The sequence below is a fragment of the Saccopteryx bilineata genome, chromosome 4 (genome assembly GCF_036850765.1).
Source record: "Saccopteryx bilineata isolate mSacBil1 chromosome 4, mSacBil1_pri_phased_curated, whole genome shotgun sequence".
Lineage (NCBI taxonomy): Eukaryota > Metazoa > Chordata > Mammalia > Chiroptera > Emballonuridae > Saccopteryx > Saccopteryx bilineata.
The window spans coordinates 13,733,633-13,756,315 of NC_089493.1; the positions used below are offsets into that span (position 1 = coordinate 13,733,633).

General features: G+C 44.3%; 1 protein-coding gene across 6 annotated transcripts in view; it reads left to right on the forward strand.

Moving 5' to 3' along the window:
* EFCAB11 (EF-hand calcium binding domain 11) overlaps nucleotides 1–22,683 on the forward strand; it is a 153,325-nt gene that overhangs the window by 4,048 nt on the left and 126,594 nt on the right. For all 6 annotated transcript variants that reach the window (XR_010731296.1, XR_010731297.1, XM_066276587.1 and 3 more), the window contains exons 3-5: nucleotides 609–654; nucleotides 15,421–15,522; nucleotides 16,365–16,455. Coding sequence is in view for 4 of the 6 variants with exons in the window: in XM_066276587.1 (XP_066132684.1) it covers nucleotides 609–654; nucleotides 15,421–15,522; nucleotides 16,365–16,455 (239 nt within the window). In the remaining 2 variants the exon portion in view is untranslated. The remainder of the gene's footprint in view (nucleotides 1–608; nucleotides 655–15,420; nucleotides 15,523–16,364; nucleotides 16,456–22,683) is intronic.

Consider the following 22,683-nt stretch of genomic DNA (forward strand, 5'->3'; position numbering starts at 1 on the left):
AGAAGCCGCATCAGGTACTGCCAGGGTTCGAATTCTGTAATTTTTATAATTATCATGTTTATACTGTATTTTAATATTCAGTGAAAGCAGGCCCTCAAACTTGATAGACAGTGTGTTCTCAAATGTGGTTAAAATGTGTAGACAAAGAAGTTAGGCCAAAATGTTTTCATTGGGTGGTTGATTTTTAAATTTGTCTTCTTCATGATTTTTTATATTTTTCAAGTTTTCAGCACTATGTTACTTTTACAATGGGGGGGGACTTAAAAATAAAAGAGTTGAGTCCATTGTGACAATTTCGGTTTGCCAGAATGGCAAAGTGACCTTTTAGGCGGGCTACCCGGGTGACAGCCAGGTTGATTTTACGTGCTGAAACTGTTTTGGTCAATGGAGTGAAGTCTGGGGTCCTTTGAGTCTGTAGCAGATTAGCCTCTGAGACCTTAGGGATGTGGATGAAAGAGTACGACGACTCTTGTGACATCGCTTGTGCGCAGGGCTCAACAAAGTTGGTATCTTATAAAACACATCCCTTCCCCATGTCCCAGGAATTGAGAACTTGCACTGTGCAAACATTTGATGAAATGATATGTTCTATTATTCTTCTTTCCCAGATCGAAGCTGATGCTGTGATGTCTTCCGTAAATCCCCACACTTCCGGTAATTAATAAAGTTAATATTATTTTTTTAGTATCCTTATCTTGACATTCATGAAACTAAAGCTGAGAGCAAATAGAGAGACTATCAAGCATTGTGTTTCAGCACACCTTTATTTTGTTCTGCTTCAAAGAAAGATGTTTTGGTTCTTTTAATTTTGATGAATTCATGTGTTTATAAGTATATGTTTATGATAGGAAAAATTTCAACCATTGAAAAGCATGAAGAAAAAAAATGTTGCTTATAATTTCCACATCCAATGGATGAGCCGTGTTGTTTGACTTGAGCAGCTCAGTGGCACTTCCGGAAATAGGAAGGTTGGGAGAGAAGATTTGGGATTTGGGGAGACCGACAGTTCAGTTTCGAGAAGATTCGGGCCATGAGGTCAAGGCAGTTGGGCTGAGTGGATATGGAATCCAGAGCAAAGCCGTGGGCAGAAGAAATAAATGTGGGAGTCCTCAGCATGTAGGTGGGTTTCGAAGCCTGGGAATGGATGAGACCACTGTGAGACAGAGGACTGAGAACCCAAAGAACCATTAGAGGTCAGGTAGAGGACGAGGAAATGGAAAAGGAGCTCAGGGGCGGAGAGGCAGGGGAATCATGACTGTTTGATCCAAAGCCCGGAGAAGCTGATATTTCTAGGAGGAGGGTGTGGTCAACGCTATCAAACACGGACAAAAGGCCAAGTAGCATCGAACCAAAGAGGATCTGTTGGTGTTGGCATCCTGGGGGGTGTTTGGTGACCTTAGCAAGAGCAGTCTCAGTGCATGGTGATGGCTGAGGCCAGACTGCAGTGGGTGGAGACAGAAGGAAAGTGAGAAGGTGTGACAAGACTTTCAGGAGGCTGGGCGGCTGTGGATCAAGAAGGGTAGGTGGTGTTTTTGTTTTTGATTTTTTCTTTAGTACATGAAGATGTTTCTAAGCTTAGTGCAGAAATGCTCTGGAGAAGAGGGAAAAGGAAGATGAGAGAGAAGAAGAGAGATGAATACCTATTGTTGGAGGGGATAGGGCTCAGAGCATGGTGGATTAGCTTTTTAAAAATTGCTTTTTAAGAAATAATTGGTAATAGGATGGAGATAGCTGCCTGCCCTTGACCCAGATCCACTTATGTTACCATTTCACCCCGCATGCCTTCTCGGGAGCACTTTCTGCCACCACCCTCCCTTGCTGCACTGTCTGTGACCATAGCGCACTTACCTTCATAAATTTATATATATATATATATAATATATATATTTTATATATATATTATATATATATATATTTTTTTGTATTTTTCTGAAGCTGGAAACGGGGAGAGACAGTCAGACAGACTCCCGCATGCGCCCGACCGGGATCTACCCGGCACGCCCACCAGGGGCGACCACCAGGAGTGACCGCTCTACCCACCAGGGGGCGATGCTCTGCCCCTCAGGAGCGTCGCTCTGCCGCGACCAGAGCCACTCTAGCGCCTGGGGCAGAGGCCAAGGAGCCATCCCCAGCGCCCGGGCCATCTTTGCTCCAATGGAGCCTTGGCTGCGGGAGGGGAAGAGAGAGACAGAGAGGAAGGAGGGGGAGGGGTGGAGAAGCAAATGGGCGCTTCTCCTATGTGCCCTGGCCTGGAATCGAACCCGGGTCCCCCGCACGCCATGCCGATGCTCTACCGCTGAGCCAAAGCCAACTGGCCAGGGCTTGATACTATATTTTTATCGAATGTCTTGTCTATATTCCATTGTCCCTTGATCTAAGAATGTCCTTGGAAGCACTTTTCCTCATTGATTACAGGAACTTTTCTTTGGTTGTGTCTCTTCAGCCTCTTGTAATCTGGAATATTTCTGTAGCCTTTTTTTTTTTTTGCCTTTTTATAACGTTGGTAATTTTGAGGCAGTAGCCTACCCCTCGCTGGTTTTTGTCTTGCTGTAAGAGCAGCCCTCATTTTTGTTTGCCCGATATTGCTCTGAAATTAGGTTGAAGTTTAGCATTCTCAGCCAGAATCCGGTTTTTAGAGACTATGTCCCTCCTGGGGTGCCACATGAGGGGGCACAAAGTGTCTGGCTGTCATAGATCATATTAATTTTTATCGCTAGTCAAGATGCTGTCCAATTTCTCCACCATAGTATTTCTTTTTTATATTTCTTTCCCTTGTAACTTAATAAGCAGTGTGTGGAAGGACATGTTTAAGATGTTGCAAATGTTCTGCTCCTTATCAAAATTTCATCCTAGAGTTGGCATCCATTCATGATTCTCATTTGACCTAGTTTTGGCCATGATTGTTACAAAATAATGATTTTCTAATCCCGAGGGTTCTTTTAGTTGGCTCGGCATTTTGCCATAAGGAAGAGATCTCCCTTCTTCCCTGTGTACCTATCCATCTATCTCCCTACCTTTTCAGTATGGACTTATGAATTTGTATGCGTATAGTGATGTATTATCCATTACCACAGTTAATTATAATAGTGCTCAACTTATGGTAGCTTAGCCATTGAGTTCCTCTTCAAGCTGGCTCCTCTGTTCTTCTGACCGGTGTTCACTTTTTCTGTCTTTTATTTGTAAATGTGAGGCTTACAAAAGAGTTCACTGGATTTTTATTTTTATTTCTTTTGTATGCGAGGTTTGGTATCACCTAGGAAACATGACTTTGAGCACAGTGTTATTGCCAGGAGACCATGTTCTTTATATACTCTCTAGCTTGATGGCATTTTCCCAGGTTATTCAAACATTGTTTCTTTGATGTTCAGTTGGTTGTAACTTCTTGGTGAAGCCTTCCCTACATTTTTTTTTCCTTTGGGTTTCTATGTGAATATTCTAATCTACAAAGATTTCTGTCTTCTGGACATTTCCCACATTGTTTGCACTGCTCAAGTCTCTCCCCCATGGGCACCCCCTAGGTATTCCGTGAGCAATTCTGGTGTGGATGGAAGTCTTCCTGCACTCATTCTATTTATATACTGTTTCTCTATTTTGTGACGTTTCTGGTAGAGCAAGTGTGACCGTTGCTGAAGGCACTCTCACATCCATTGTTTTCATAGATTTTTTTCCCTTATGTATAATCTCTGATTCTGAATTAAGAATTTGATGTCACACAGAAGGTTTTTCTTTCCTTAGCCAGTTCTTTGATGTGTAGAGAGGTGCTGTGTTTCCCACGTTTTTTACAGGTACAGTGAGTTCTCTGATGCAAGAGGAAAGGTTGACTTCTAGTAGAACTTTCCCCCACTTTCAATATCATAAGCTTTCCCCCCATAGGCATGATCTCACATTTATTAAGCTATGACTTCATAAAAAGGGTTTTTCACATGTGTTAACCGTTCATACGGTTTTCTCTCCTGTGTGGGTAATGTGATAAATAGTGAAGAGTAAATTCCGGTAGGAGGTTATCCTGCCTTCTTCCAGGAGTGGTACAAAGTGAGGACTGATCTGTGGGAAAGGAAGCTCCAGGTGTCCATTGTTGGTACCCACCCATATATTTTCTTTTTTTCTCATGTTGGAGAGAGATTTGACTTGTGGCTGAAGATATGTTCATAAAATTTAAGAAATTTCCTCTCCTTTAAGAGTTCTATACTTCTTGAATTTTGACTGCATGCATAAATGTTTCTCACATCTATTGCAGGGATAGAGCTTCCCTTTGATACCAATTCTGATGTACGTGAGACGGGCTCTTGTCCAAAACTTAAAGCTCTACATGAGCTGCTTTCTCGTGGTCTGTCCCGTGCCTCAGTGCTCTCATAGGTCTTGAAGACTGCTTAGTTTATTGGGGAACAGTTTCTCAAATTCATGATGGCCTAAGGAGTGCTTCAGAATGAGAAGTATTTGGTATTGAGAGTGGTCTTCCCGCTGAGGGCTGCTCGACTTTGATGCTCCTGCGTGCGTTTCCTTGAGCGCAGTATCGAGGGCGTAACAGCGACTCTCACATCCACTTCATCAGCTCATTAGGCTGCTTCCCATCACCGCATCTTTTCCTAATAATTAGTTTAAAAATATGTTTCAAGAGGCTACAAAGTAAATTAGTCATCCGAGAAACTCGGGAAGATTGGGTAGGGGGAGGAGATAAAAATTTAGGCGCTTTAACATCTTGCTCCAAAATGAACGTGAAGGGACCCTCCTTAAGTCCACAAGCTTCTTCCACTCCTTTCCCTTCCTCGTCCGGTCTGATGGCAATGTGAACTTAACTTTCTCCAAGCACCACTCTCTTCATGATTTAAAGCAGGGTTCGGGAAGCTTTTTGGCTGAGAGAGCCATGAATGCCACATATTTTAAAATGTAATTCTGTGAGAGCCATACAACGACCCATGTACATTATGCATTATTCAATAAAAATTTGGTGTTGTCCCGGAGGACAGCTGTGATTGGCTCCAGCCACCCGCACCCATGAATATGAGCGGTAGGAAATGAATAGATTGTAATACATGAGGATGTTTTATATTTTTAACGTTATTATTATTTTTTTATTAAAGATTTGTCTGCGAGCCAGATACAGCCGTCAAAAGAGCCATGTCTGGCTCGCGAGCCATAGGTTCCCGACCCCTGATTTAAAGGAATAGACTGATAGCCAAGGTACTAACTTGCTAACTAGCTTTAGTTCACGTGAAAAGGGAGACTCAAGCCCACGCAACTCCAAGAAAAAGAGAAAAAGAGCCACCCAGCAGCAAATCACAGCTGAATTCTGATTTCTGCTAACAACCATCCACTCCCCCCTTTTCTCCCTCTCCGTGACATAAGTCAGATTTATTGTACATGTTCTGTATCTTGCAGGAAGAGGGTTTATGCACAGAGTAAGTGTTCTTCCAAGTATAATCTCTCTTTCCTTAATGTTTTGATCTTGAGGACGAGCTGAAATGTTGGCCTTGGCGCTCTGGAAGCTGTTTAATCAGGTATTCCAGTTTCCAGAATTCTTCTGTGTGGCTGACTTGGGAAGTCTTCCGCGAGCTATAGTTCTTCTTACGTCCAGACAAGGTGGGGCCACGTCTTCACCAGCCCTCCCCACCGGGATCCTCTGTGGAGGTCCCACCTGCTGCCCGGCTTCCCGGGGGAGGGCCACACTCACCTCCTGGAGTAAGCCTGACTTGGCAGAGTCGTGACGACACTCACACTTCACACAGCACCCACACCTGGAGGCCCTGCTCCCGCTTCCCGAGAGCGTCTGGTCTCTCTGAAAGCGGGTTGTTTCTGTAGAGGTTCCTTGTGAAAATTTAAGTGAAAAATTAAGTTAAAACCGAATAGAGGCCCTGGCTGGTTGGCTCAGTGGTAGAGCGTCGGCCTGGCGTGCAGGAGTCCCAGGTTTGATTCCTGGCCAGGGCACACAGGAGAAGCGCCCATCTGCTTCTCCACCCCTCCCCCTCTCCTTCCTCTCTGTCTCTCTCTTCCCCTACCGCAGCCGAGGCTCCATTGGAGCAAAGTTGGCCTGGGCGCTGGGGATGGTTCTGTGGCCTCTGCCTTAGGCGCTAGAATGGCTCTGGTTGCAGCAGAGCGACGCCCCGGAGGGGCAGAGCATTGCCCCCTGGTGGGCGTGCTGGGTGGATCCTGGTCGGGCGCATGTGGGAGTCTGTCTGACTGCCTCCCAGTTTCCAATTTCAGAATAATACAAAAAAAAAAAAACCCGAATAGAATATCTCAGGGAAAGTTACACTGGAAGCATTGGAAGGCAGCCAGAATGAGGAGCAAAAAAAGGTGCTAATGACATTTTTAATGCTTATAATATGCAAGTGAGTATCAGCAAAAACTATTTAGGGACCAGAAACCAGGAATTATTTTAGTGGGAGGAAAATAATTAAGTCACTTGTTTAAGGAAACATTGCTATTGGGGTTCATTCAGTATACATTCTGCTGCCTCTTTTATAGGGTTCTGTTTCTTTACAACCTTTGTTCTCTGGGACACATTTCATATCTTCCTAAGTACAAAAAAGGAAAGAAGTTTGCAACTATAAGAAACCTAGAAATCTGTCATCTATTCTCTTTGTTACAATGAGGAAACTGGGCTCCAGAGAGGAATAATAAAAGTATCTTTATCCCGACATTTGTTGTTTTTTTTACTTGTTTACAAATACTTTTACTTGCATTGCAAGTAAAAGTTTATTATTATTATAGATACTATATCCACAATTTTCTAATGTCAAACTCACCCAGACTCTGTGAAGAGCACTATTCATGGATTATTAAATTTAAGGCAGCTCTGTGATATGAGGATTATCCCCGTTTTGTAAGTGAAAAAACATCCCGAAGCTTAGAGGGGTTAAGTATTGTGCCCAGGGTGGTGCAGTGCCTAGTGAGTAGCAGGCCACAGAGGTCTGATCTCCAAGCTTGCCCTCTCAACCATTCAGTAAACCATTCCCTTGATTTTCATCAGGGGTCTCAAACTCGCGGCCTGTGGGCCGCATGGCCCGCCGAACAATTTTGTGCGGCCCGCAGACTAATCCATGGGTTTACTTAATTTTATCCAAAATATTTTGAACTTCGTGGATTAGTCTGCGGGCCGCACAAAATTGTTCGGCGGGCCGTGAGTTTGAGACCCCTGATTTTCATGGTGCCCTGAGTCATTATTAGTCATTGTGACAGAGTTGAGGCCAGTGTTCATTCCCTTAGGAACGTAATGAGTGGGCGTCAGGAGTGGGTCTGTACACTCACGGCAAATTCTGGGCAGTGGCTGTCAGTGTCCAGTGGAGTTCTGCGCTGTTCTGTGTCCAGAGCAAGCAGGGAGTCACAACCACGCATAGCTGTCCATACAGTAGAAACTCTTTTCTGGAGAGACATCATTTTCTATGATGTGGGATATTATTTCTGTGACGTCTCATGATGGAGACTGGTGAGTGGACAAAAATGTCCACAAAAATGGTTCAGTAAACACATTAGTGAATTTTTACGTCTGTTTCTTCACATTTCTTCCATGTAGGCCAGTGGTCTAACACTAGACATGTCGGGGAAGTTCCCTGAAGGGCAAAGACCGTGTAGGACCTCAGGTGATTTGTGCAATAATTTGCAGAGCGTTTTCTGTAAATAACAACAGCTGAGCGGTGCATGAACGTTGCCCCACTGAACCCCCCTCCCCCACTGTTATCTCAGATCCATAGAAAGTATGCCTTCGGGAAAAAGCCGGAACAAAGCACATCAGAATTTTGTTTTAACGGGGTGATTAGATTGCTGTGTATGTCTTTTCTTTTCTATTACCTTACATTATTGCCCTTTTAGGACAGTGAACATATTTTGCTTTCATGCTTAAAAAGGGAAAGGCTTTCTAGGAACTTTTAACCTTTAACTTTGAATGATGGGAAAGTCAAAGAGATCGATTTATCATAAAGGTGATTATGGGCCTGTTTGACTCCGCGGCGCTATCTAGTTTCAGTTCAATGGAAGAGCAACCTGTGGGCGCTGGGTTAATTGGCCAGTTGGCTCGTGTGCTTTTATTTATTACTATCCTGTCTGATTTGTTTTTTTGTTTGTTTGTTTGTTTGTTTGTTTTTTTCTGAAGCTGGAAACAGGGAGAGACAGTCAGACAGACTCCCGCATGCGCCCGACCGGGATCCACCCGGCACGCCCACCAGGGGCGATGCTCTGCCCACCAGGGGGCGATGCTCTGCCCATCCTGGGCGTCGCCATGTTGCGACCAGAGCCACTCTAGCGCCTGAGGCAGAGGCCACAGAGCCATCCCCAGCGCCCGGGCCATCTTTGCTCCAATGGAGCCTCGGCTGCGGGAGGGGAAGAGAGAGACAGAGAGGAAAGCGCTGCGGAGGGGTGGAGAAGCAAATGGGCGCTTCTCCTGTGTGCCCTGGCCGGAATCGAACCCGGGTCCTCCGCACGCTAGGCCGACGCTCTACCGCTGAGCCAACCGGCCAGGGCCCTGTCTGATTTGTTTTGAAGCAGGTAGTGGACTATTAAATATATCCTTGACCTACATTGAAATTCTCATCTTCTAGACTTTTAAGTTCTATGTAAACACCTTCTGCTGTATGTGGTGTTGTTTTTGGGTCCCCGATCTGTACAAACAATTCTAGGCTGCGGTATTTCCAGGATAAGAAGGGTTTATTTGCTTGACTTCAGATTTCAATTGACTTCTTAGTTTCAGTTTTCTATAATTGGGAAACTTAACTGCCTACACATTAAGGTTACCTTTTCTTGAAATTATAATCCTAGGACCATTTTGTGGTATCGCCCAGATAGGCATCCCTAAATTAGTTTATTTTCGCATGTAGAGGATGCTGAGTTTCACTGTAGAGATAGAAGAAAATAAGGAGACACACACACTGACCTAAAAGACATTAAAAAAATATAAAATATGGGGTCGGGAAGATGAAAGAAGTCTTGTCACTTCTTTTATGGCCTGATGTCACATGAACACTAGAGACAAGAAAGCCTCTGAGAACGTGGAGGAGCTCAACACTGCCTCCCTGCACAGGTGTGGGCCGGCGCCGGCGGGGAAGGGTGGGTGCAGGAGCAAAGGGGACATGGTAAATGAGGGGGTGCAATGCAGGCGCCAGCCGCACGCTTGTCCCCAGCTCCCGTGGCCCCTCTCTGCGCCTGCCCGTGCCACAGTGGGTGAGGAACGAAGCACGGATTTAGACTTACCCCACACACTCCACTCCCATAGAAACACTGCCTGTCCTGCAGTGTAGACTTGGTACAGAGATGGGGTTTTATCACCCACTGTCCACAGCTAGCGACAGAAAAGGCCAGGGCAGCACGTTCTCCTTGGTAGAGGCTCTTTCTGCCCCCTGGCTCTGCGGGGTTTCTTACAGATCCTTTGCCTCCAGCGTTCACCCTCAGTGGCAGGAATTTCTCCCCCCAGATCCCTGTCTTTACTGTATCCCCTCTTCCCTGCCCCTGTCAGGCTGGCATACCCGGGGCTGTCGGCAGGCAGTCGTACTGTGAGTGAGTCCTGCCGGAAGCATTAGATTCGCCTTCCCTGGGGTGGTTTGACCTCCTGCACCCACATGGAGGGTAGTGCTGACCTGCACACAAATCATGTTTAGCAGAGTCCGCTGCCCTGATGGAGGCCACAGTTGGGAAGGGGGTGAAGGACCCCGTTGCCTAGAAGGACCCTTGAGACCTTGAATTCCAGAATAAGGCATCAGGACTTTGCACCGGAGAACCTCTGACCGTTTGTGAGCAGGAAAGGTACAGAATAAGAGGGTAATGACTCCTGTCCGATGTCCTAGAAATAAAGTTTTGTTGCTTCAGATTTCTCTATTCTACTAGAACCTGTTTCACTCTTTCTTCTCACTTTCCTTCCAGAGATAGTGTAGGACTTGATTTCTTGCTTTAAGGAGGGTTCTTTTCTCTTCATTCCCTGACGCGTGGGCAAGAAGCCGAGAGAACGTGTCAGTCCTCTGAGTTTTCTCACCTGTCTGACCCTGTCCTCCATGGCCTGGCTGCCACATTCACCTTCTGTCTGGACTGTATTTTTATGGGAACACATTTTGTCCTTTTTTTTTTCTCTCTTGGCCTCTAGAATTCATAATCTGACTTTTATTTCTCAAACTAAAGAAGGCTTGCCTTATGCCTTTTAAAAGAACACTCAAGCCTTTAAAACTCCCACTTTCAGTCATGTTCAGTCCCCAGAAAGATTCATCTGTGGTGTAATGAACGCGAGCCTCCCTTTCCTACTAAATCTAGGGCCAGACTTACAGTCTAAGTAAGTTGACATTTTTATTGTTTTCTCCTTCACTCTCCCCAGGTTTATTGCAGTTTCTAACTTAAGCTCCACGTGATAGCCAAAACTAGACCAGTGCTTCATTTTCAGGGGGATTTCTCTGTGTCCACAGACCCCGAAGCTTCGACCTGTGAACCACAATATATGTGTATGGGTGTGTGCGTGTGTGTGTGTCTGTGTGTGTGTGTATTCATAATGAAACTTTCAAGGAAAATATTTATAGTTCTGTTGGACTTATTTAATATATCCATGCTATAGCGAAAGATGATTACCCTCCTAGGAAACTGCTTAAAAACAAAAAAAAAACTGGAAAAGATAAACATTTCCTAGTTTCTGTATGCAACATATTTTTATCCCATGGATTAAGTTGTATTCATGATAGAACACGAGAAGGGTCCATTTTGCCAAGAGTGGTTTATAAAATGGAAGGAAATGTTTCCAGTGGTCTGGAAAGTGCAGAGACGAGTGGAGTCTAGAATTGTTTGTACAGATCCTTGGTGTCCTTGGTCTTTAAGGCATAATCCTCAGTCCTGGGTCCTGCGGGAGCACCTCTGGGAGCATAGCTGGCCAGGGAGTGGTGGGAAGCCAGCCTCTCTCCAAACCAGATAGCTCTGTCTTCATCCCTTCTACACAGTAGGCTTTCCGACAGCTTAAAAAAAAAAAGTCTGCCAACTACTGATAGAACCCAACTGCCTGGGCAATTTCTCAACACTTTTTGTAGACACGTTACTAATAAACTCAGATATTATAAATGCACTGATCTGTGTGGTTGTGGACATTGTTGGGATCCTCGTGTGTAACTACAGTAAAGTTCCGATGACTGATTAGTGAACGGTGTACGTGGGAGACCCAGCGTTTGTATTTGAAATGAGAATGTTTTAAACGTATTCTTTCCCTCTGGGATAGGAACAGGTAATGCACGTCTCATTGGGCATGAAATCTGATGGCACTAGAATTACTGAAAGTCTTTGTGAAGTGGTGATTTTAGATTTGAATATTGTGACAGCAGGTGGAGCTCGTAGGAGGACCTCTATTTCTAGGCCATTTAAAGAGCGGCAAGAAGCATACACCTTACATTCACGTGTTTGCATTTCGGAGCTTCAAGAAGAGCAAACCATTGTGCACTGGCTTGGAAAGGGGTCACCCCTCTACAGTGCGAGAGCCAGGCTGCATGCTGACTCTCTGTCTTCTTTAGAGAAGGGGCTTCCACTTGGATACGGGTTGCCATGGAAGGTTAAAACAAGTTAAGGGCATGTCGAGTAGGGGGGTGGTGGGGGTGCATTTACACGGTTTAATATCACTTTTTGACTTTTAGAGTATTGACTTCAAAAAATAAGGTGCATTATCCTGTGGGGAAATAGTGTCAAAGACCTTGACTACATATATACAGTTATTAGGTCGTTCCTCTCTCTTAAGTGGGGATAAACATGCGGTTGAAATCCACATTTTCACCTAGGAAAAGCTGAAGAACGTCTACTTTTTATCCCACAAGATTGTGAAATAAAGACCTGGCTCTTTTGTAGATCTAAATACCAATCAGTTTTCTGAGTGTGTAATTTAAAAGGTATCAGCGCTCACGTACCTTTTTTTCTCGCGAACCACACGGTGAGCCCAGGATCCGTGCTGTTTCTTCTTATCATGTCCCTGAGTCAGAGGCAGATGACAAGTGCATACGTTCCCATTCCCTCTCAGTTTTTTATTTTATTTTACTGTATCATATGCATTTAGAAATTGAGTTTTCAGAAATGATGATTTATTTTGCTTACTGTGTGAATAAAATGTGACCTACTTTTTGGCATTTGTTTACAAAGTTGTAAGGTCATTTAAAACAGATTTTAGACCTGACCTGTGGTGGCTCAGTGGATAAAGCGTCGACCTGGAACACTGAGGTCGCCAGTTCAAAACCCTGGGCTTGCCCGGTCAAGGCACATATGGGAGTTGATGCTTCCTGCTCCTTCCCCCTTCTCTCTCTCTCTCTCTCTCTCTCTCTCTCTTCTCTAAAATGAATAAATAAAAAACCACATTTTAATGTGTTTGCTGGAAACTAGAAATAATATCCCCTATTATTTTATTTACTCATCCGACAAACATTAATGAATGCCTAAAAACATTAATGAATGCCTACTTATGTGCGAGGTATCATGCGAAGCCCTGAGGATAAATTTTTGAACAACAAACAGTGCTTTCCCTTAGCGTGTCTCAGGCAAACATGTGGCCAAATAATTACCACAGGACCCAACAGAGTCTATGACTGTATTATCAACAGCCACAGAAAAGGGACTCAGCGGAAAGAAATCAGGGTAGCCTTCAAAGAGGAGGTCAGGCCCTCGTTGCATCTGGAGGGAGATGTAAAAATTCACTCAGAGAAAAAGGAGAACGCACACTCCACGCAGCATGTCTGCCGTGTACAGGAGTAGGGAGGCGTGAGAGAGCCGATTGTCTGGGGGACACATCGGGAAGTTGGCAAGGGAGGCTGGGGCTAGGTTGCGAATGGCCTGGTAAGATATGCCATGCTCAGTGAATACAGTATTCCAGAATTTCAACTAACCTAGGTGCTACTTAATTGATTAGGTTTTGGTGTTCGTGAAACCAAAGTTCTGGGTTGGATCCCATGGGAACGGGGCATGACGTCTTCCATTTTGACCTCAGCTAGCAGTTTCACATATGTTCTCTGGTCGCCAGGGCGAACGGAGCAGAATGGAGCTGCACCGACGCGTACCCCCCTCCTACGGGGGAACGCTCCACGCACGGACTCCATGCAGCGCGTGTTTATTGAGCACGCCCCCGGCACTCTGGTTGGCGCTGGGGGAAATGCCTGGTTGCCCCGCTGCCTTCGTGACGTCTGCTCTTACTTGTCTCTGAAGCACAGGAAACTTAAGTCCAAATCCTTTCAGCCTCCAATCCGGCTCTTTCTCAAGTCTGTCTCGTCTCTTTAAGTGACTCCTCAAACTACTGAGTACACAAGTCAGACCCTGGGGGTTATTCTTGACATCTTCCTTCTCACCTGCCTCATCCAGCCCTTCCTCCCTTGTGAACCACGTCTGGAACCTTCCTCTGTTCCGTCCCACTGCCAACACCCTCGCAGCCAGCCGCATCTCGTTCCAGTAGCCTGCTGACGGGTCACCCTTTTTACGTTTTGCTTTCTCCCGGTTCTTTTTCGAGGTAACAGCCAGGAAGATCTTTTTAAAAAATAAAATCTACCTCAGATCATGTCACTTCCCAGTTTAAACCTTTTATTTTTTATGGACTTCCTATTGCAACTTAAATAAAAGCTCAACGATTTCCTGTGGTCCACCAGGGCTGCCCACCTCCCCACCTGCATCTGGGTTGCTCTCTCACTCACTACTCGTATTTCCGTTCTCTCACCTCTCCCCCCACGGCCCTGGCACCTGCTGTTTCCACGGCCTGGGATGCTCTCCTCCTTCCCACCCTTCAGCTTATCAATTGGTATCTTCTCATCATTTAGCCTTTGCTTAAATATTACCCGCTCTAATAGATCTCTGCTTCACCTGCGTCCCTGCTGCAGGAAGAGTCCTGTGACTCTCACAAGCTCCTGCTTTTCCCCGCATTGCACATGCCACGATTTATAATGACGGGTACGTTTGCAGCTGGACCTGTGTAATCATGGTTTGCCCGACCGGAGCAGTAACTGCCTGAGGACTGGAATCCCATGCATTCCCTCTGCCCCTCTGTTTCCAGAGCTTGGCACTGCCTGGCACACAGTGGGTCCTGAAGAATTGTAAAAGAATCATTGCAGGCCCTGGCCGGTTTGCTCAGTGGTAGAGAGTCGGCCTGGCATGCAGAGACCCCGGGTTCGATTCCTGGTCAGGGCACACAGGAGGAGCGCCCATCTGCTTCTCCGCTCCCCCCTCCTTCCTCTCTGTCTCTCTCTTCCCCTCCCGCAGCTGAGGCTCCATTGGAGCAAAGATGGCCTGGGCGCTGGGGATGGCTCCTTGGCCTCTGCCCCAGGCGTTAGAGTGGCTCTGGTTGGGGCAGAGCATCGCCCCCTGGTGGGCAGAGCTTCGCCCCTGGTGGGCGTGCCGGGTGGATCCTGGTGGGGCGCATGCGGGAGTCTGTCTGACTGTCTCTCCCCGTTTCTAGCTTCGGAAAAAATACAAAAAAAAAAAAAAATCATTCCAACACATAATGATAGATTGACTTCTTTGGTTTCTAAATCTTTAACTGCAAATCAGGAAAACGTGGAAAATTAAGAAAACTATTATCTACATTTTTTTTTCAACCAATGTAACTATTTTAGGAAAGGCATGAGGCTCCATATCACCTCACCAAAAGGAAAAGGGTGCAATGTTTTTAAAAATTAGCATGTGGTGATTGTATGATTTGGGGCTATTTTTAAGACAGTGATACGTTTTTATAGTGGAAATCCTGAGGCATAAAAATGAGCTGCTTTTACATAAATATTATATCTATATTTAGAGTTCAGGTCACTAAAACGTTTGAATTCTTGGCTCCGCTCTTTAAACCTCTTACAAGGATCACATTAGAATTCATTTTAATAGACTCTGTAAGCACAGTACCCCGTCTCGTACGATCACGCAGGGCCCTTTTATTACGAGGCTGGCAGGAAGCTGGGCCAGAGGCTGCAGCACAGGCATCGGGATACCCAAGGTGGGGATGCTGCCAGCTCCACTGCTTATGGAATATTCTCTCCACTTCTATCTGTGGTGTGCAATTGGTATTGACTTTTGAGAAACTACTTCTTTGCCCCGATCTCCCAGTTGGAAAAAATAAAAAACCCTGCGGTCATGACGTCGGGCTAGGACCAAAGGGATCAAAGGGGCAGAAGGGAAGGAAAGTGATGAGACCTTGTTTAATATCTAGTTTGGCGCCCATCCGTTAACTCGTGTAGGGAAGTGTGTTACACCTTTTCGGGGTCACCATTCCTTTATCCCCCTGGAAAAGCCCAGTGAACTAAAAGCATCTCTTGTTTTGCTATTGATTCCTAGTGTTGGGCCTACTACTAAGCATTTAGGAAGATGTCCTTTGGATTTTATAGATCTTTAGGAATAAATACTGCTCACCAAAATCTAGATAGAATTTGTGATACGCATTGCTTTTTGTTAGTGTTTGGTTTTTTCCTAAAGAGGAAGGCAGTCATTTTCAGGACTTTCTCCCCCCACCCCGACTTTTAGGTCTGTCACTGAAGGAGTTTTTAAACATTGTAAGGAAAAAGAAGGAAGCTCAGCTGTATCGGAATGAAATGAGACACATCTTCACAGCTTTTGACAGGCACTGTAAGTCTCTTTAAAGTGTTTTGATATTAAAAATTGCTATTAAAGAACTGTGAACGGGAACATAGACTCATCAAATAAATATACGTAGAAGTTAATTTTACAGTCCTCATTAGCTATGTTGGTAATCTAAGGAATGAATTTTTTTTTTCTCTATCATAATTTTAAGTTCTTGATATTTACCATGGACGAAATAATGTTAACAGTTATATATTTGGATTTAGGATTATAATCGGGACAGCAAAAGGGCTGGCCATGGGGGGTAAGGGACATGCGCCACCTACCGTGGCGTAGGAGACATATGACATCTCCTGCTATTCCTGCTTTGACCCACAAATTACTGGAGGACTTGTTCTCCCACACTAGACGTGATTACACCCACAGATCTTACCCAGGATGGAAATAATCATAGAGTCCAGGCTCAGTCTCTTGGCTGCTGGTACTGTGTCCCTCTGATGATCATTATACGTAATAGCAAGCAAGGAAAAAAAGGTGAATTTTTAAGAATGAATTGTTTGGGCTGTTTACAAAGACTTGAAGCCTCATGTTGTTATTGAGGGGCGTGTCTCTATAGTCCTTTCCCTGGACTCCGAGAATTAGCAAATGATAGGGCTATACGTGACCTTCCAGGTCACCCGCAACTGCACTGAAGGAGTGCATCGCCGGATCCTTAAATTCTTCCAATGAGACCATCGCAGATTACCTTACGTGTAAAATCAACTGTAAATTACCATCCTCTCCTGGTAACCTATTAAAGTATCGTGTGAGTTAGTTGTGTGGCTGAAATAACAGTTCAGAAGGTTCATAGAGATAAATGAATGTTTTTATATTTTGTTTTCAACTAGATCGTGGGTATTTAACTCTGGACGATTTCCAAAAAGCATTCAAGCAGGTGGCTCCCAAGTTATCAGACAGGATTATTCTTGAGGTTTTCAGGTAAGGCACCAAATCCTCCCATTACTCACCCCTGGATTCACCGTTTGCTTTTTACAAGTTTTCCGTTTTATGGAGAACACCTCACTGTGCTGACTTTTCACTCATGAACATTTTCATCTCACAGCATATTATCATGATCCTGGAAAGAATTGATTTGTTGTTAACCATCAGTGCCCTGATACCCTCGATAGTGGGTGCTTGCCCACCAGGGAGACGCATAGGGACATTTGGTAGAGGTGAGAGAGGAACAGGAGGAAAGTAGAACTTCTTTGTATATTTAAGTCTCGGCTGAAATCGGTGAAGCTTGAATATGTAGCATGGATGCTGGCGTTCGCCCCCGGCCTGCGCGTCATCAGACGCAGGTTACACGCGCTCCTTGTGTTGTCCTGAGAGAAGGGTTGGCGTTGCTTAATGGCGGTCCCCTCGTTGCCGCGCACGGATACCCGATAAAGTGGATTCAGAGAGTATATTGTGTTATCTTTACGAACTAATTCTGACAAAACGGGTAAGTGGCATAAAAGCATGTTCTGTTGGGAGACTGCAGACTGCAGGTCATGTGCTCACATGAGAACGTGGCGGAGCAGCCTCTTACCTGACGGCTGGCGTGAGCGCTGCGTTGACCCTGGGAGCAGGTGTACTGGCTGGGGCTCGGGGGGCGGAGAGCCGGAAAACCCAGAACAGCGCCGCTCGGAAGAGATAGCAGTGTGCTTCTCTCTCGCGTGAACACGGGCGGTCCAGGGCTGTTCGGATGGCAACATAGTCATGGAGGACCCACGTTCCTCCGTTCTCATTGTTCTGGCTGCCTCAACGCCTGGCTCCTCCCTCTTGTTTTAAGGATTGCTTAAATTTCAGGCATCAAGCGTGAATTCCAGCAACGCAGGAGGAAAGGGAGCCGAAGGCACGCCCCTCCTTTTGAGGCTGTCCCTTATTTCTGCTTATGTCTCCATGACCAAAAATTAGTCGCAGGGCCATGTGGGAAATGTCGTTTTTGCTCCGGGAGGTCGTGTGCCCTCTGAGTTTCTGATACTGAGGAGGAAGGAGAGAGTGGATATTGGGGAGCATCTGGCAGGGGTTCCCATTTGGTATAAAAGTAATTTCATACAATCTGACTAGAAGTCAGCCCTACCCGTTAGAAATGATCAAGTAGGTTATTTGAAATAAGGATTTGCACTCACTGTTGTTAACACTGAGCTGTACGGCCTGACTGGTGGTGGTGTAGTGATACAACGCTGAGGTGGGACACTGAGGTCTCAGGTTTGAAGCCCAAGGTCTCTGGCTTGAGCGTGAGCTCTTTGGTTTGAGCATGGGGTCACTGGCTTGATGCATGACCCCATGGTTACTGGCTTGAAGCCCAAAGTCGCTGGCTTGAAGCCCAAGGTCACTGGCTTGAGCAAGGGGTCACTGGCTCTGCTGTAGCCCCCCGGTCAAGGCCTGTATGAGAAGCAATCAGTGAACAACTAAAGTGACACAACTACAACCTGATGCTTCTCATCTCTCTCCCTTCCTGTCTGTCTCTCTCTCCGGCTAATAAAAACCCAAAAAAACAAAAAAAATTATGTGTGTCACATATTAAAACCCTTCACATTTGCATGTTTAATAAGTTGAAAATAACATCTCCTAATCTGGTAAAAACAAGAAAAAAAAGAAAAGAAACAAAGTTTCAGTGATTTTAGAACACAGCTTTTAAAAATATAAAAATTTGATAGCTTTCAAGAACAATAAATATGAGGAAAGGTAGACATTTAGTTGCTGAATGTCAGTTAGCAATAACAAGATAATAAATAAAAAGCCCTAAACCTCTTCCTTATCAGAGGAAGGAATTAAAAACCAAGGGATGTGGTACCGTGAGGCCCTTTTCCCATTCATCTCTGCATATCTTCATGAGAGATCTCTAACAGCCATTAAAATCAAGTATTAAAACAAATTGCTCAATCACAAAGAATTAAACTGGGATGTTCAGAAATAATAAAGTATATAAATCATGTTCTTGATAAATATGATGAATAATTTCTAGTGACAGCAGAAAGTCATTTGCTATCAACAAATAAAATTTTTGCATCTTTAATTCTTTAGAATTTCTACATTATCTTTTATACTGTACATAAGATATTAACAGGGCAGTACACAGGAAGATAAGCTATAAATAAATGTATACATCGGCCCAAAGACCCATACTCTTATCTTTCCCAGGATTATGTGGTCAAAGCAGTTTGGCGATCACTGCAGTATACCTAAACCAAGCATTTTAGCTTGAACATGCCCTGTTTAAACTCTCTCTTTTATTATTATTTTTTTTTCATTTTTCTGAAGCTGGAAATGGGGAGGCAGTCAGATAGACTCCCGCATGCGCCTGACCGGGATCCACTCGGCATGCCATCCAGGGGGTGATGCTGTGCCCCTCTGGAGCGTTGCTCTGTTGCATCCGGAGCCATTCTAGTGCCTGAGGCAGAGGCCACAGAGCCATCCCCAGTGCCCGGGCCATCTTTGCTCCAATGGAGCCTCAGCTGCGGGAGGGGAAGAGAGAGACAGAGAGGAAGGAGAGGGGGAGGGGTGGAGAAGCAGATGGGCGCTTCTCCTGTGTGCCCTGGCCAGGAATCGAACCCGGGACCCCTGCACGCCAGGCCGACGCTCTACCGCTGAGCCAACCAGCCAGGGCCTCTTTTATTATTTTTTATAGCACTACCATCCCTAAGCCAGAATATGTGATGCATAGTAAGTATTAAACGAAGGTGTAAAACTAAGAAAAGGATAGAGAAATATTTCCTCCAAGTGTACATCTAAGTAGGTGGAAGAAAGGGATGTCTAACTTTTCTACATATCTCTGTTTCGGTGGCACAAACAGTTTTCAAGAATATAAGGAGAAGAAAATCAGTGATCCAACATCTGGTAATGCTCTCAAGGTTAGACGCTTGCTTCTTGCGAAGCTAGAGTAGCGTTTGAATTAATTGACCAGCATAAATGGAGCTCATCACCCAGGTCCACAGTCACCCGGAAGAAAGCTGGTATCTGAGGATCACAAAAAGAAGGCAGCCAGAGAGGGAGCCTTCTAATTAGAGCAGAAGTCATCTGTGCTTTTAATGACTGAAGTCGTTTTCATAATCTTCAGTGGTCCGTCTGGCAGGCTCTTCCCAAAGAAACTCCGGAAGATCAAGAGCAGCCTGTTTCAGAAGCATTGCCCATACTACACTTTCATTTCACAAGCAAAACCAACCAAGTGCAACAATCAAACCAGCCAAACAACCTACACGAACAATTTAAAAATATAGACTTAGGGCATAAAGCATTAAAGAATCATTTCACTTTATAACTTGATAGAAACACTGGTGTGTTATTGATTAAATCCGAGGGCATTCCAAGAACCAAATGAGAGACTTTTACAAGGTTTGTGAATTGTCGCCTGACTACTTTGGTTATGTCTACTTTAGTGGTTTTTATCATGAATAAAAGCAATGCCTTTTTTTTTTTTTAAGCAAGAGAGAGACAGAAATAGGAGGGGAGAGAGATGAGAAGAATCAACTTGTAGTGTTCATTGATTGCTTCTCATAATAGAAGCAATGTCTTTTTAAACATGTGTGTGTGTGTATGTGTGTGTGTGTGGATAGTCAAGGTCCATAGCTTTCATATTCTGTTCTGTAATCATAATCTCTTTCATTTTAATGTTACCTTCTACAGTTAAATGGATTCAAAGCTCACCTCTAGGCCTTGTGCATAGTTTCTGTTTAGCAGAAGTTGATCTTCTAGTATGAATTGTAAGAACTATCTTCCCTGGTGCCTTTCATGTTCAAGACTGTTTATCTGGGCCACTGTCCTGGAATAAAAAGTATATAACAGATTGAACATTAACATTTTCATGTCACTTTTTCTTTGAGAACATGGATTATGCTTATGGTGGAAGTCCTATATTTTCAGAAATGTCTCTTCTCCCTTGTGCTACATCCAATATGGCATTTCTCCCACGTTGTTGTGTTGTTTGGTTTGTTTCTTACATTACTTTCTTGCACTATATCTGCTGATGTTTCATTTCCTTTGTTATTTTGTTGTATCTTACTATTTTATAGATCCTCTAAGCTTTTCTTTAAAAAAAAATTTTTTTTTCTTTTTCTCTTTTCCAAATGAGAGGAGGGGAGATAGAGAGACGGACTCCTGCATGCATCCTGACTGGGATCCACCCAGAAACCACTGTCTGGGGCTGATGCTCTGCCCATCAGGGACCATGCTCACAACTGAGCTATTTTTAGCACCTGAGGCAGAGGCTCCACAAAGCCATTCTTAGCACCCGGGGCCAATGCATTCAAACCAATCAAGCCATGGCTGTGGGAGGAGATGAGGGGGTTTGAGGGGAAGGGATGGAGAAGCATATAGTTGCTTCTCCTCCTGTGTGCCCTGACTGAGAATCGAACCCAGGACATCCACATGCCAGGCTGAAGCTCTATCATTGAGCCAACCAGCCAGGACCCCCTAAGCTTTTTTCTATCTCTTTTAAACTCTTGTTTTATGAGGGTGATTACTTTATTGGGAGAAACAATGATTTTTGAGATTTTATTTTTAATGGATGATTGCTTGGGGGCTGCTATTATAGCTTTTTAAGCATAAATTAAGGGAAATAAGTTTTCAACTGAAAGAAGGGTTTGGAGGAACAAGTTAGTTTCTTAAACCAAGAGATGATATCTTAGGTAAAAAAAAATAATCAATACTAGTTTGTTACTTCTAAGATATAAAATGTTTAATATTTAGATTTCAAAATTTGAGATTCCTTTGGGTGTTTTTTTGTTTGTTTGCTTTGTTTTTCTGAAGTGAGAAGCAGGGAGGCAGTCAGACAGACTCCCGCACGCGCCCAACCAAGATCCACTGGGTGTGCCCACTAGGGGGTGATGCTCTGCCCATCTGGGGCGTTGCTCCGTTGCAGCCGGAACCATTCTAGTGCCTGAGGCAGAAGCCATGGAGCCTTCCTCAGCGCCTGGGGCCAACTTTGCTCCAATGGAACATTGGCTGTGGGAGGGGAAGAGAGAGATAGAGAGAAAGTAGAGGGAGAAGGGCGGAGAAGCAGATGGGCGCTTCTCCTGTGTGTCCTGGCCAGGAATCGAACCTGGGACTTCCACACACCGAGTTGACACTCTACTACTGAGCCAACTGGCCAGGTCCCCTTTGAGTGTTTTAAACATATCTTTGCTTTCCACTTAGAGTGATAATAATGATTTGTATATTTGTGTTCTAAAATAACTGAGTGTGTTTGAGTAACTAAAATAACTTTTTTTTTTACCCACTACAAATGGCAGAATTTCAAGAGCTATGAGATCTGGCAGTACTGCTTATACAATGGAATTAATGTGAAGTAATAGACTGCTTCCAGCACAAAAAGGTTAAAACAAGCAAAAAAAGTTTTCCTTTTTAATACTTATAGAACTTACTGGAAACTTTGTGGTGCTGTCTTTAAAAAGAAAAAAAATGAGCCCTTGCTGGGTAGCTCCGTTTGTTGGAACGTCGTCCTGAAGCGCAGAGACTGCTGGTTCGATCCATGGTCGGCAGACATACAGGAACAGCTTAATGTTCCTGTCGCTCTCCCTTCCTCTCTCGTTAAAATCAATAAACAAACAAACAAACAAACAAAAAATATATATATATATATTCAAAATCTTCAGTGCCTCTAATGAATAAACTTGAAAGTATTTAACCTGGCTGGCCAACATCTGGTGACCTTTCTAAACTCACCTTTCATTAGGACCCAAATTCCTGTTTTCCTTGGCTAAGTGCTTGTTCCTTTGAGCGTGTGGTGTGTGTTTAAACTTTATTCTGTTTCCCTTGCTGTCACCGCTTTCCTCTACTCCCTGTCTGTCCACGTTAGACCTGCCTTTTCAAGGTTCTGCTCAATAAAGCCTGTTTTTCTTTACATGGAACATTCTTGTGTCCTTTCTCTAAATTTTGATTGTACTTATGGTTGTGTATTTTTTGTCACTTACCTGATAAACAAGAATACAGTGTTTAGCATTATCTCCATAAAATACTACAAGCTCTTTGTCTTTATGAGCTTGTCTATAGCTTCCCCTGTCCCCAGGATGTTGATTTATGCACTGTAGTTACTTACTAAATACATGCTAGTCCCTTGTCACTTTAAATACCCCGTGACAGTAAAATTCTCACGTAGAGTTTTCTTTATGCGTTGATTTACTTATAAATGAAGGAAGGGGACATAAAATGCCATCAGAAGCTTTTATAACCACATGTGGCTTT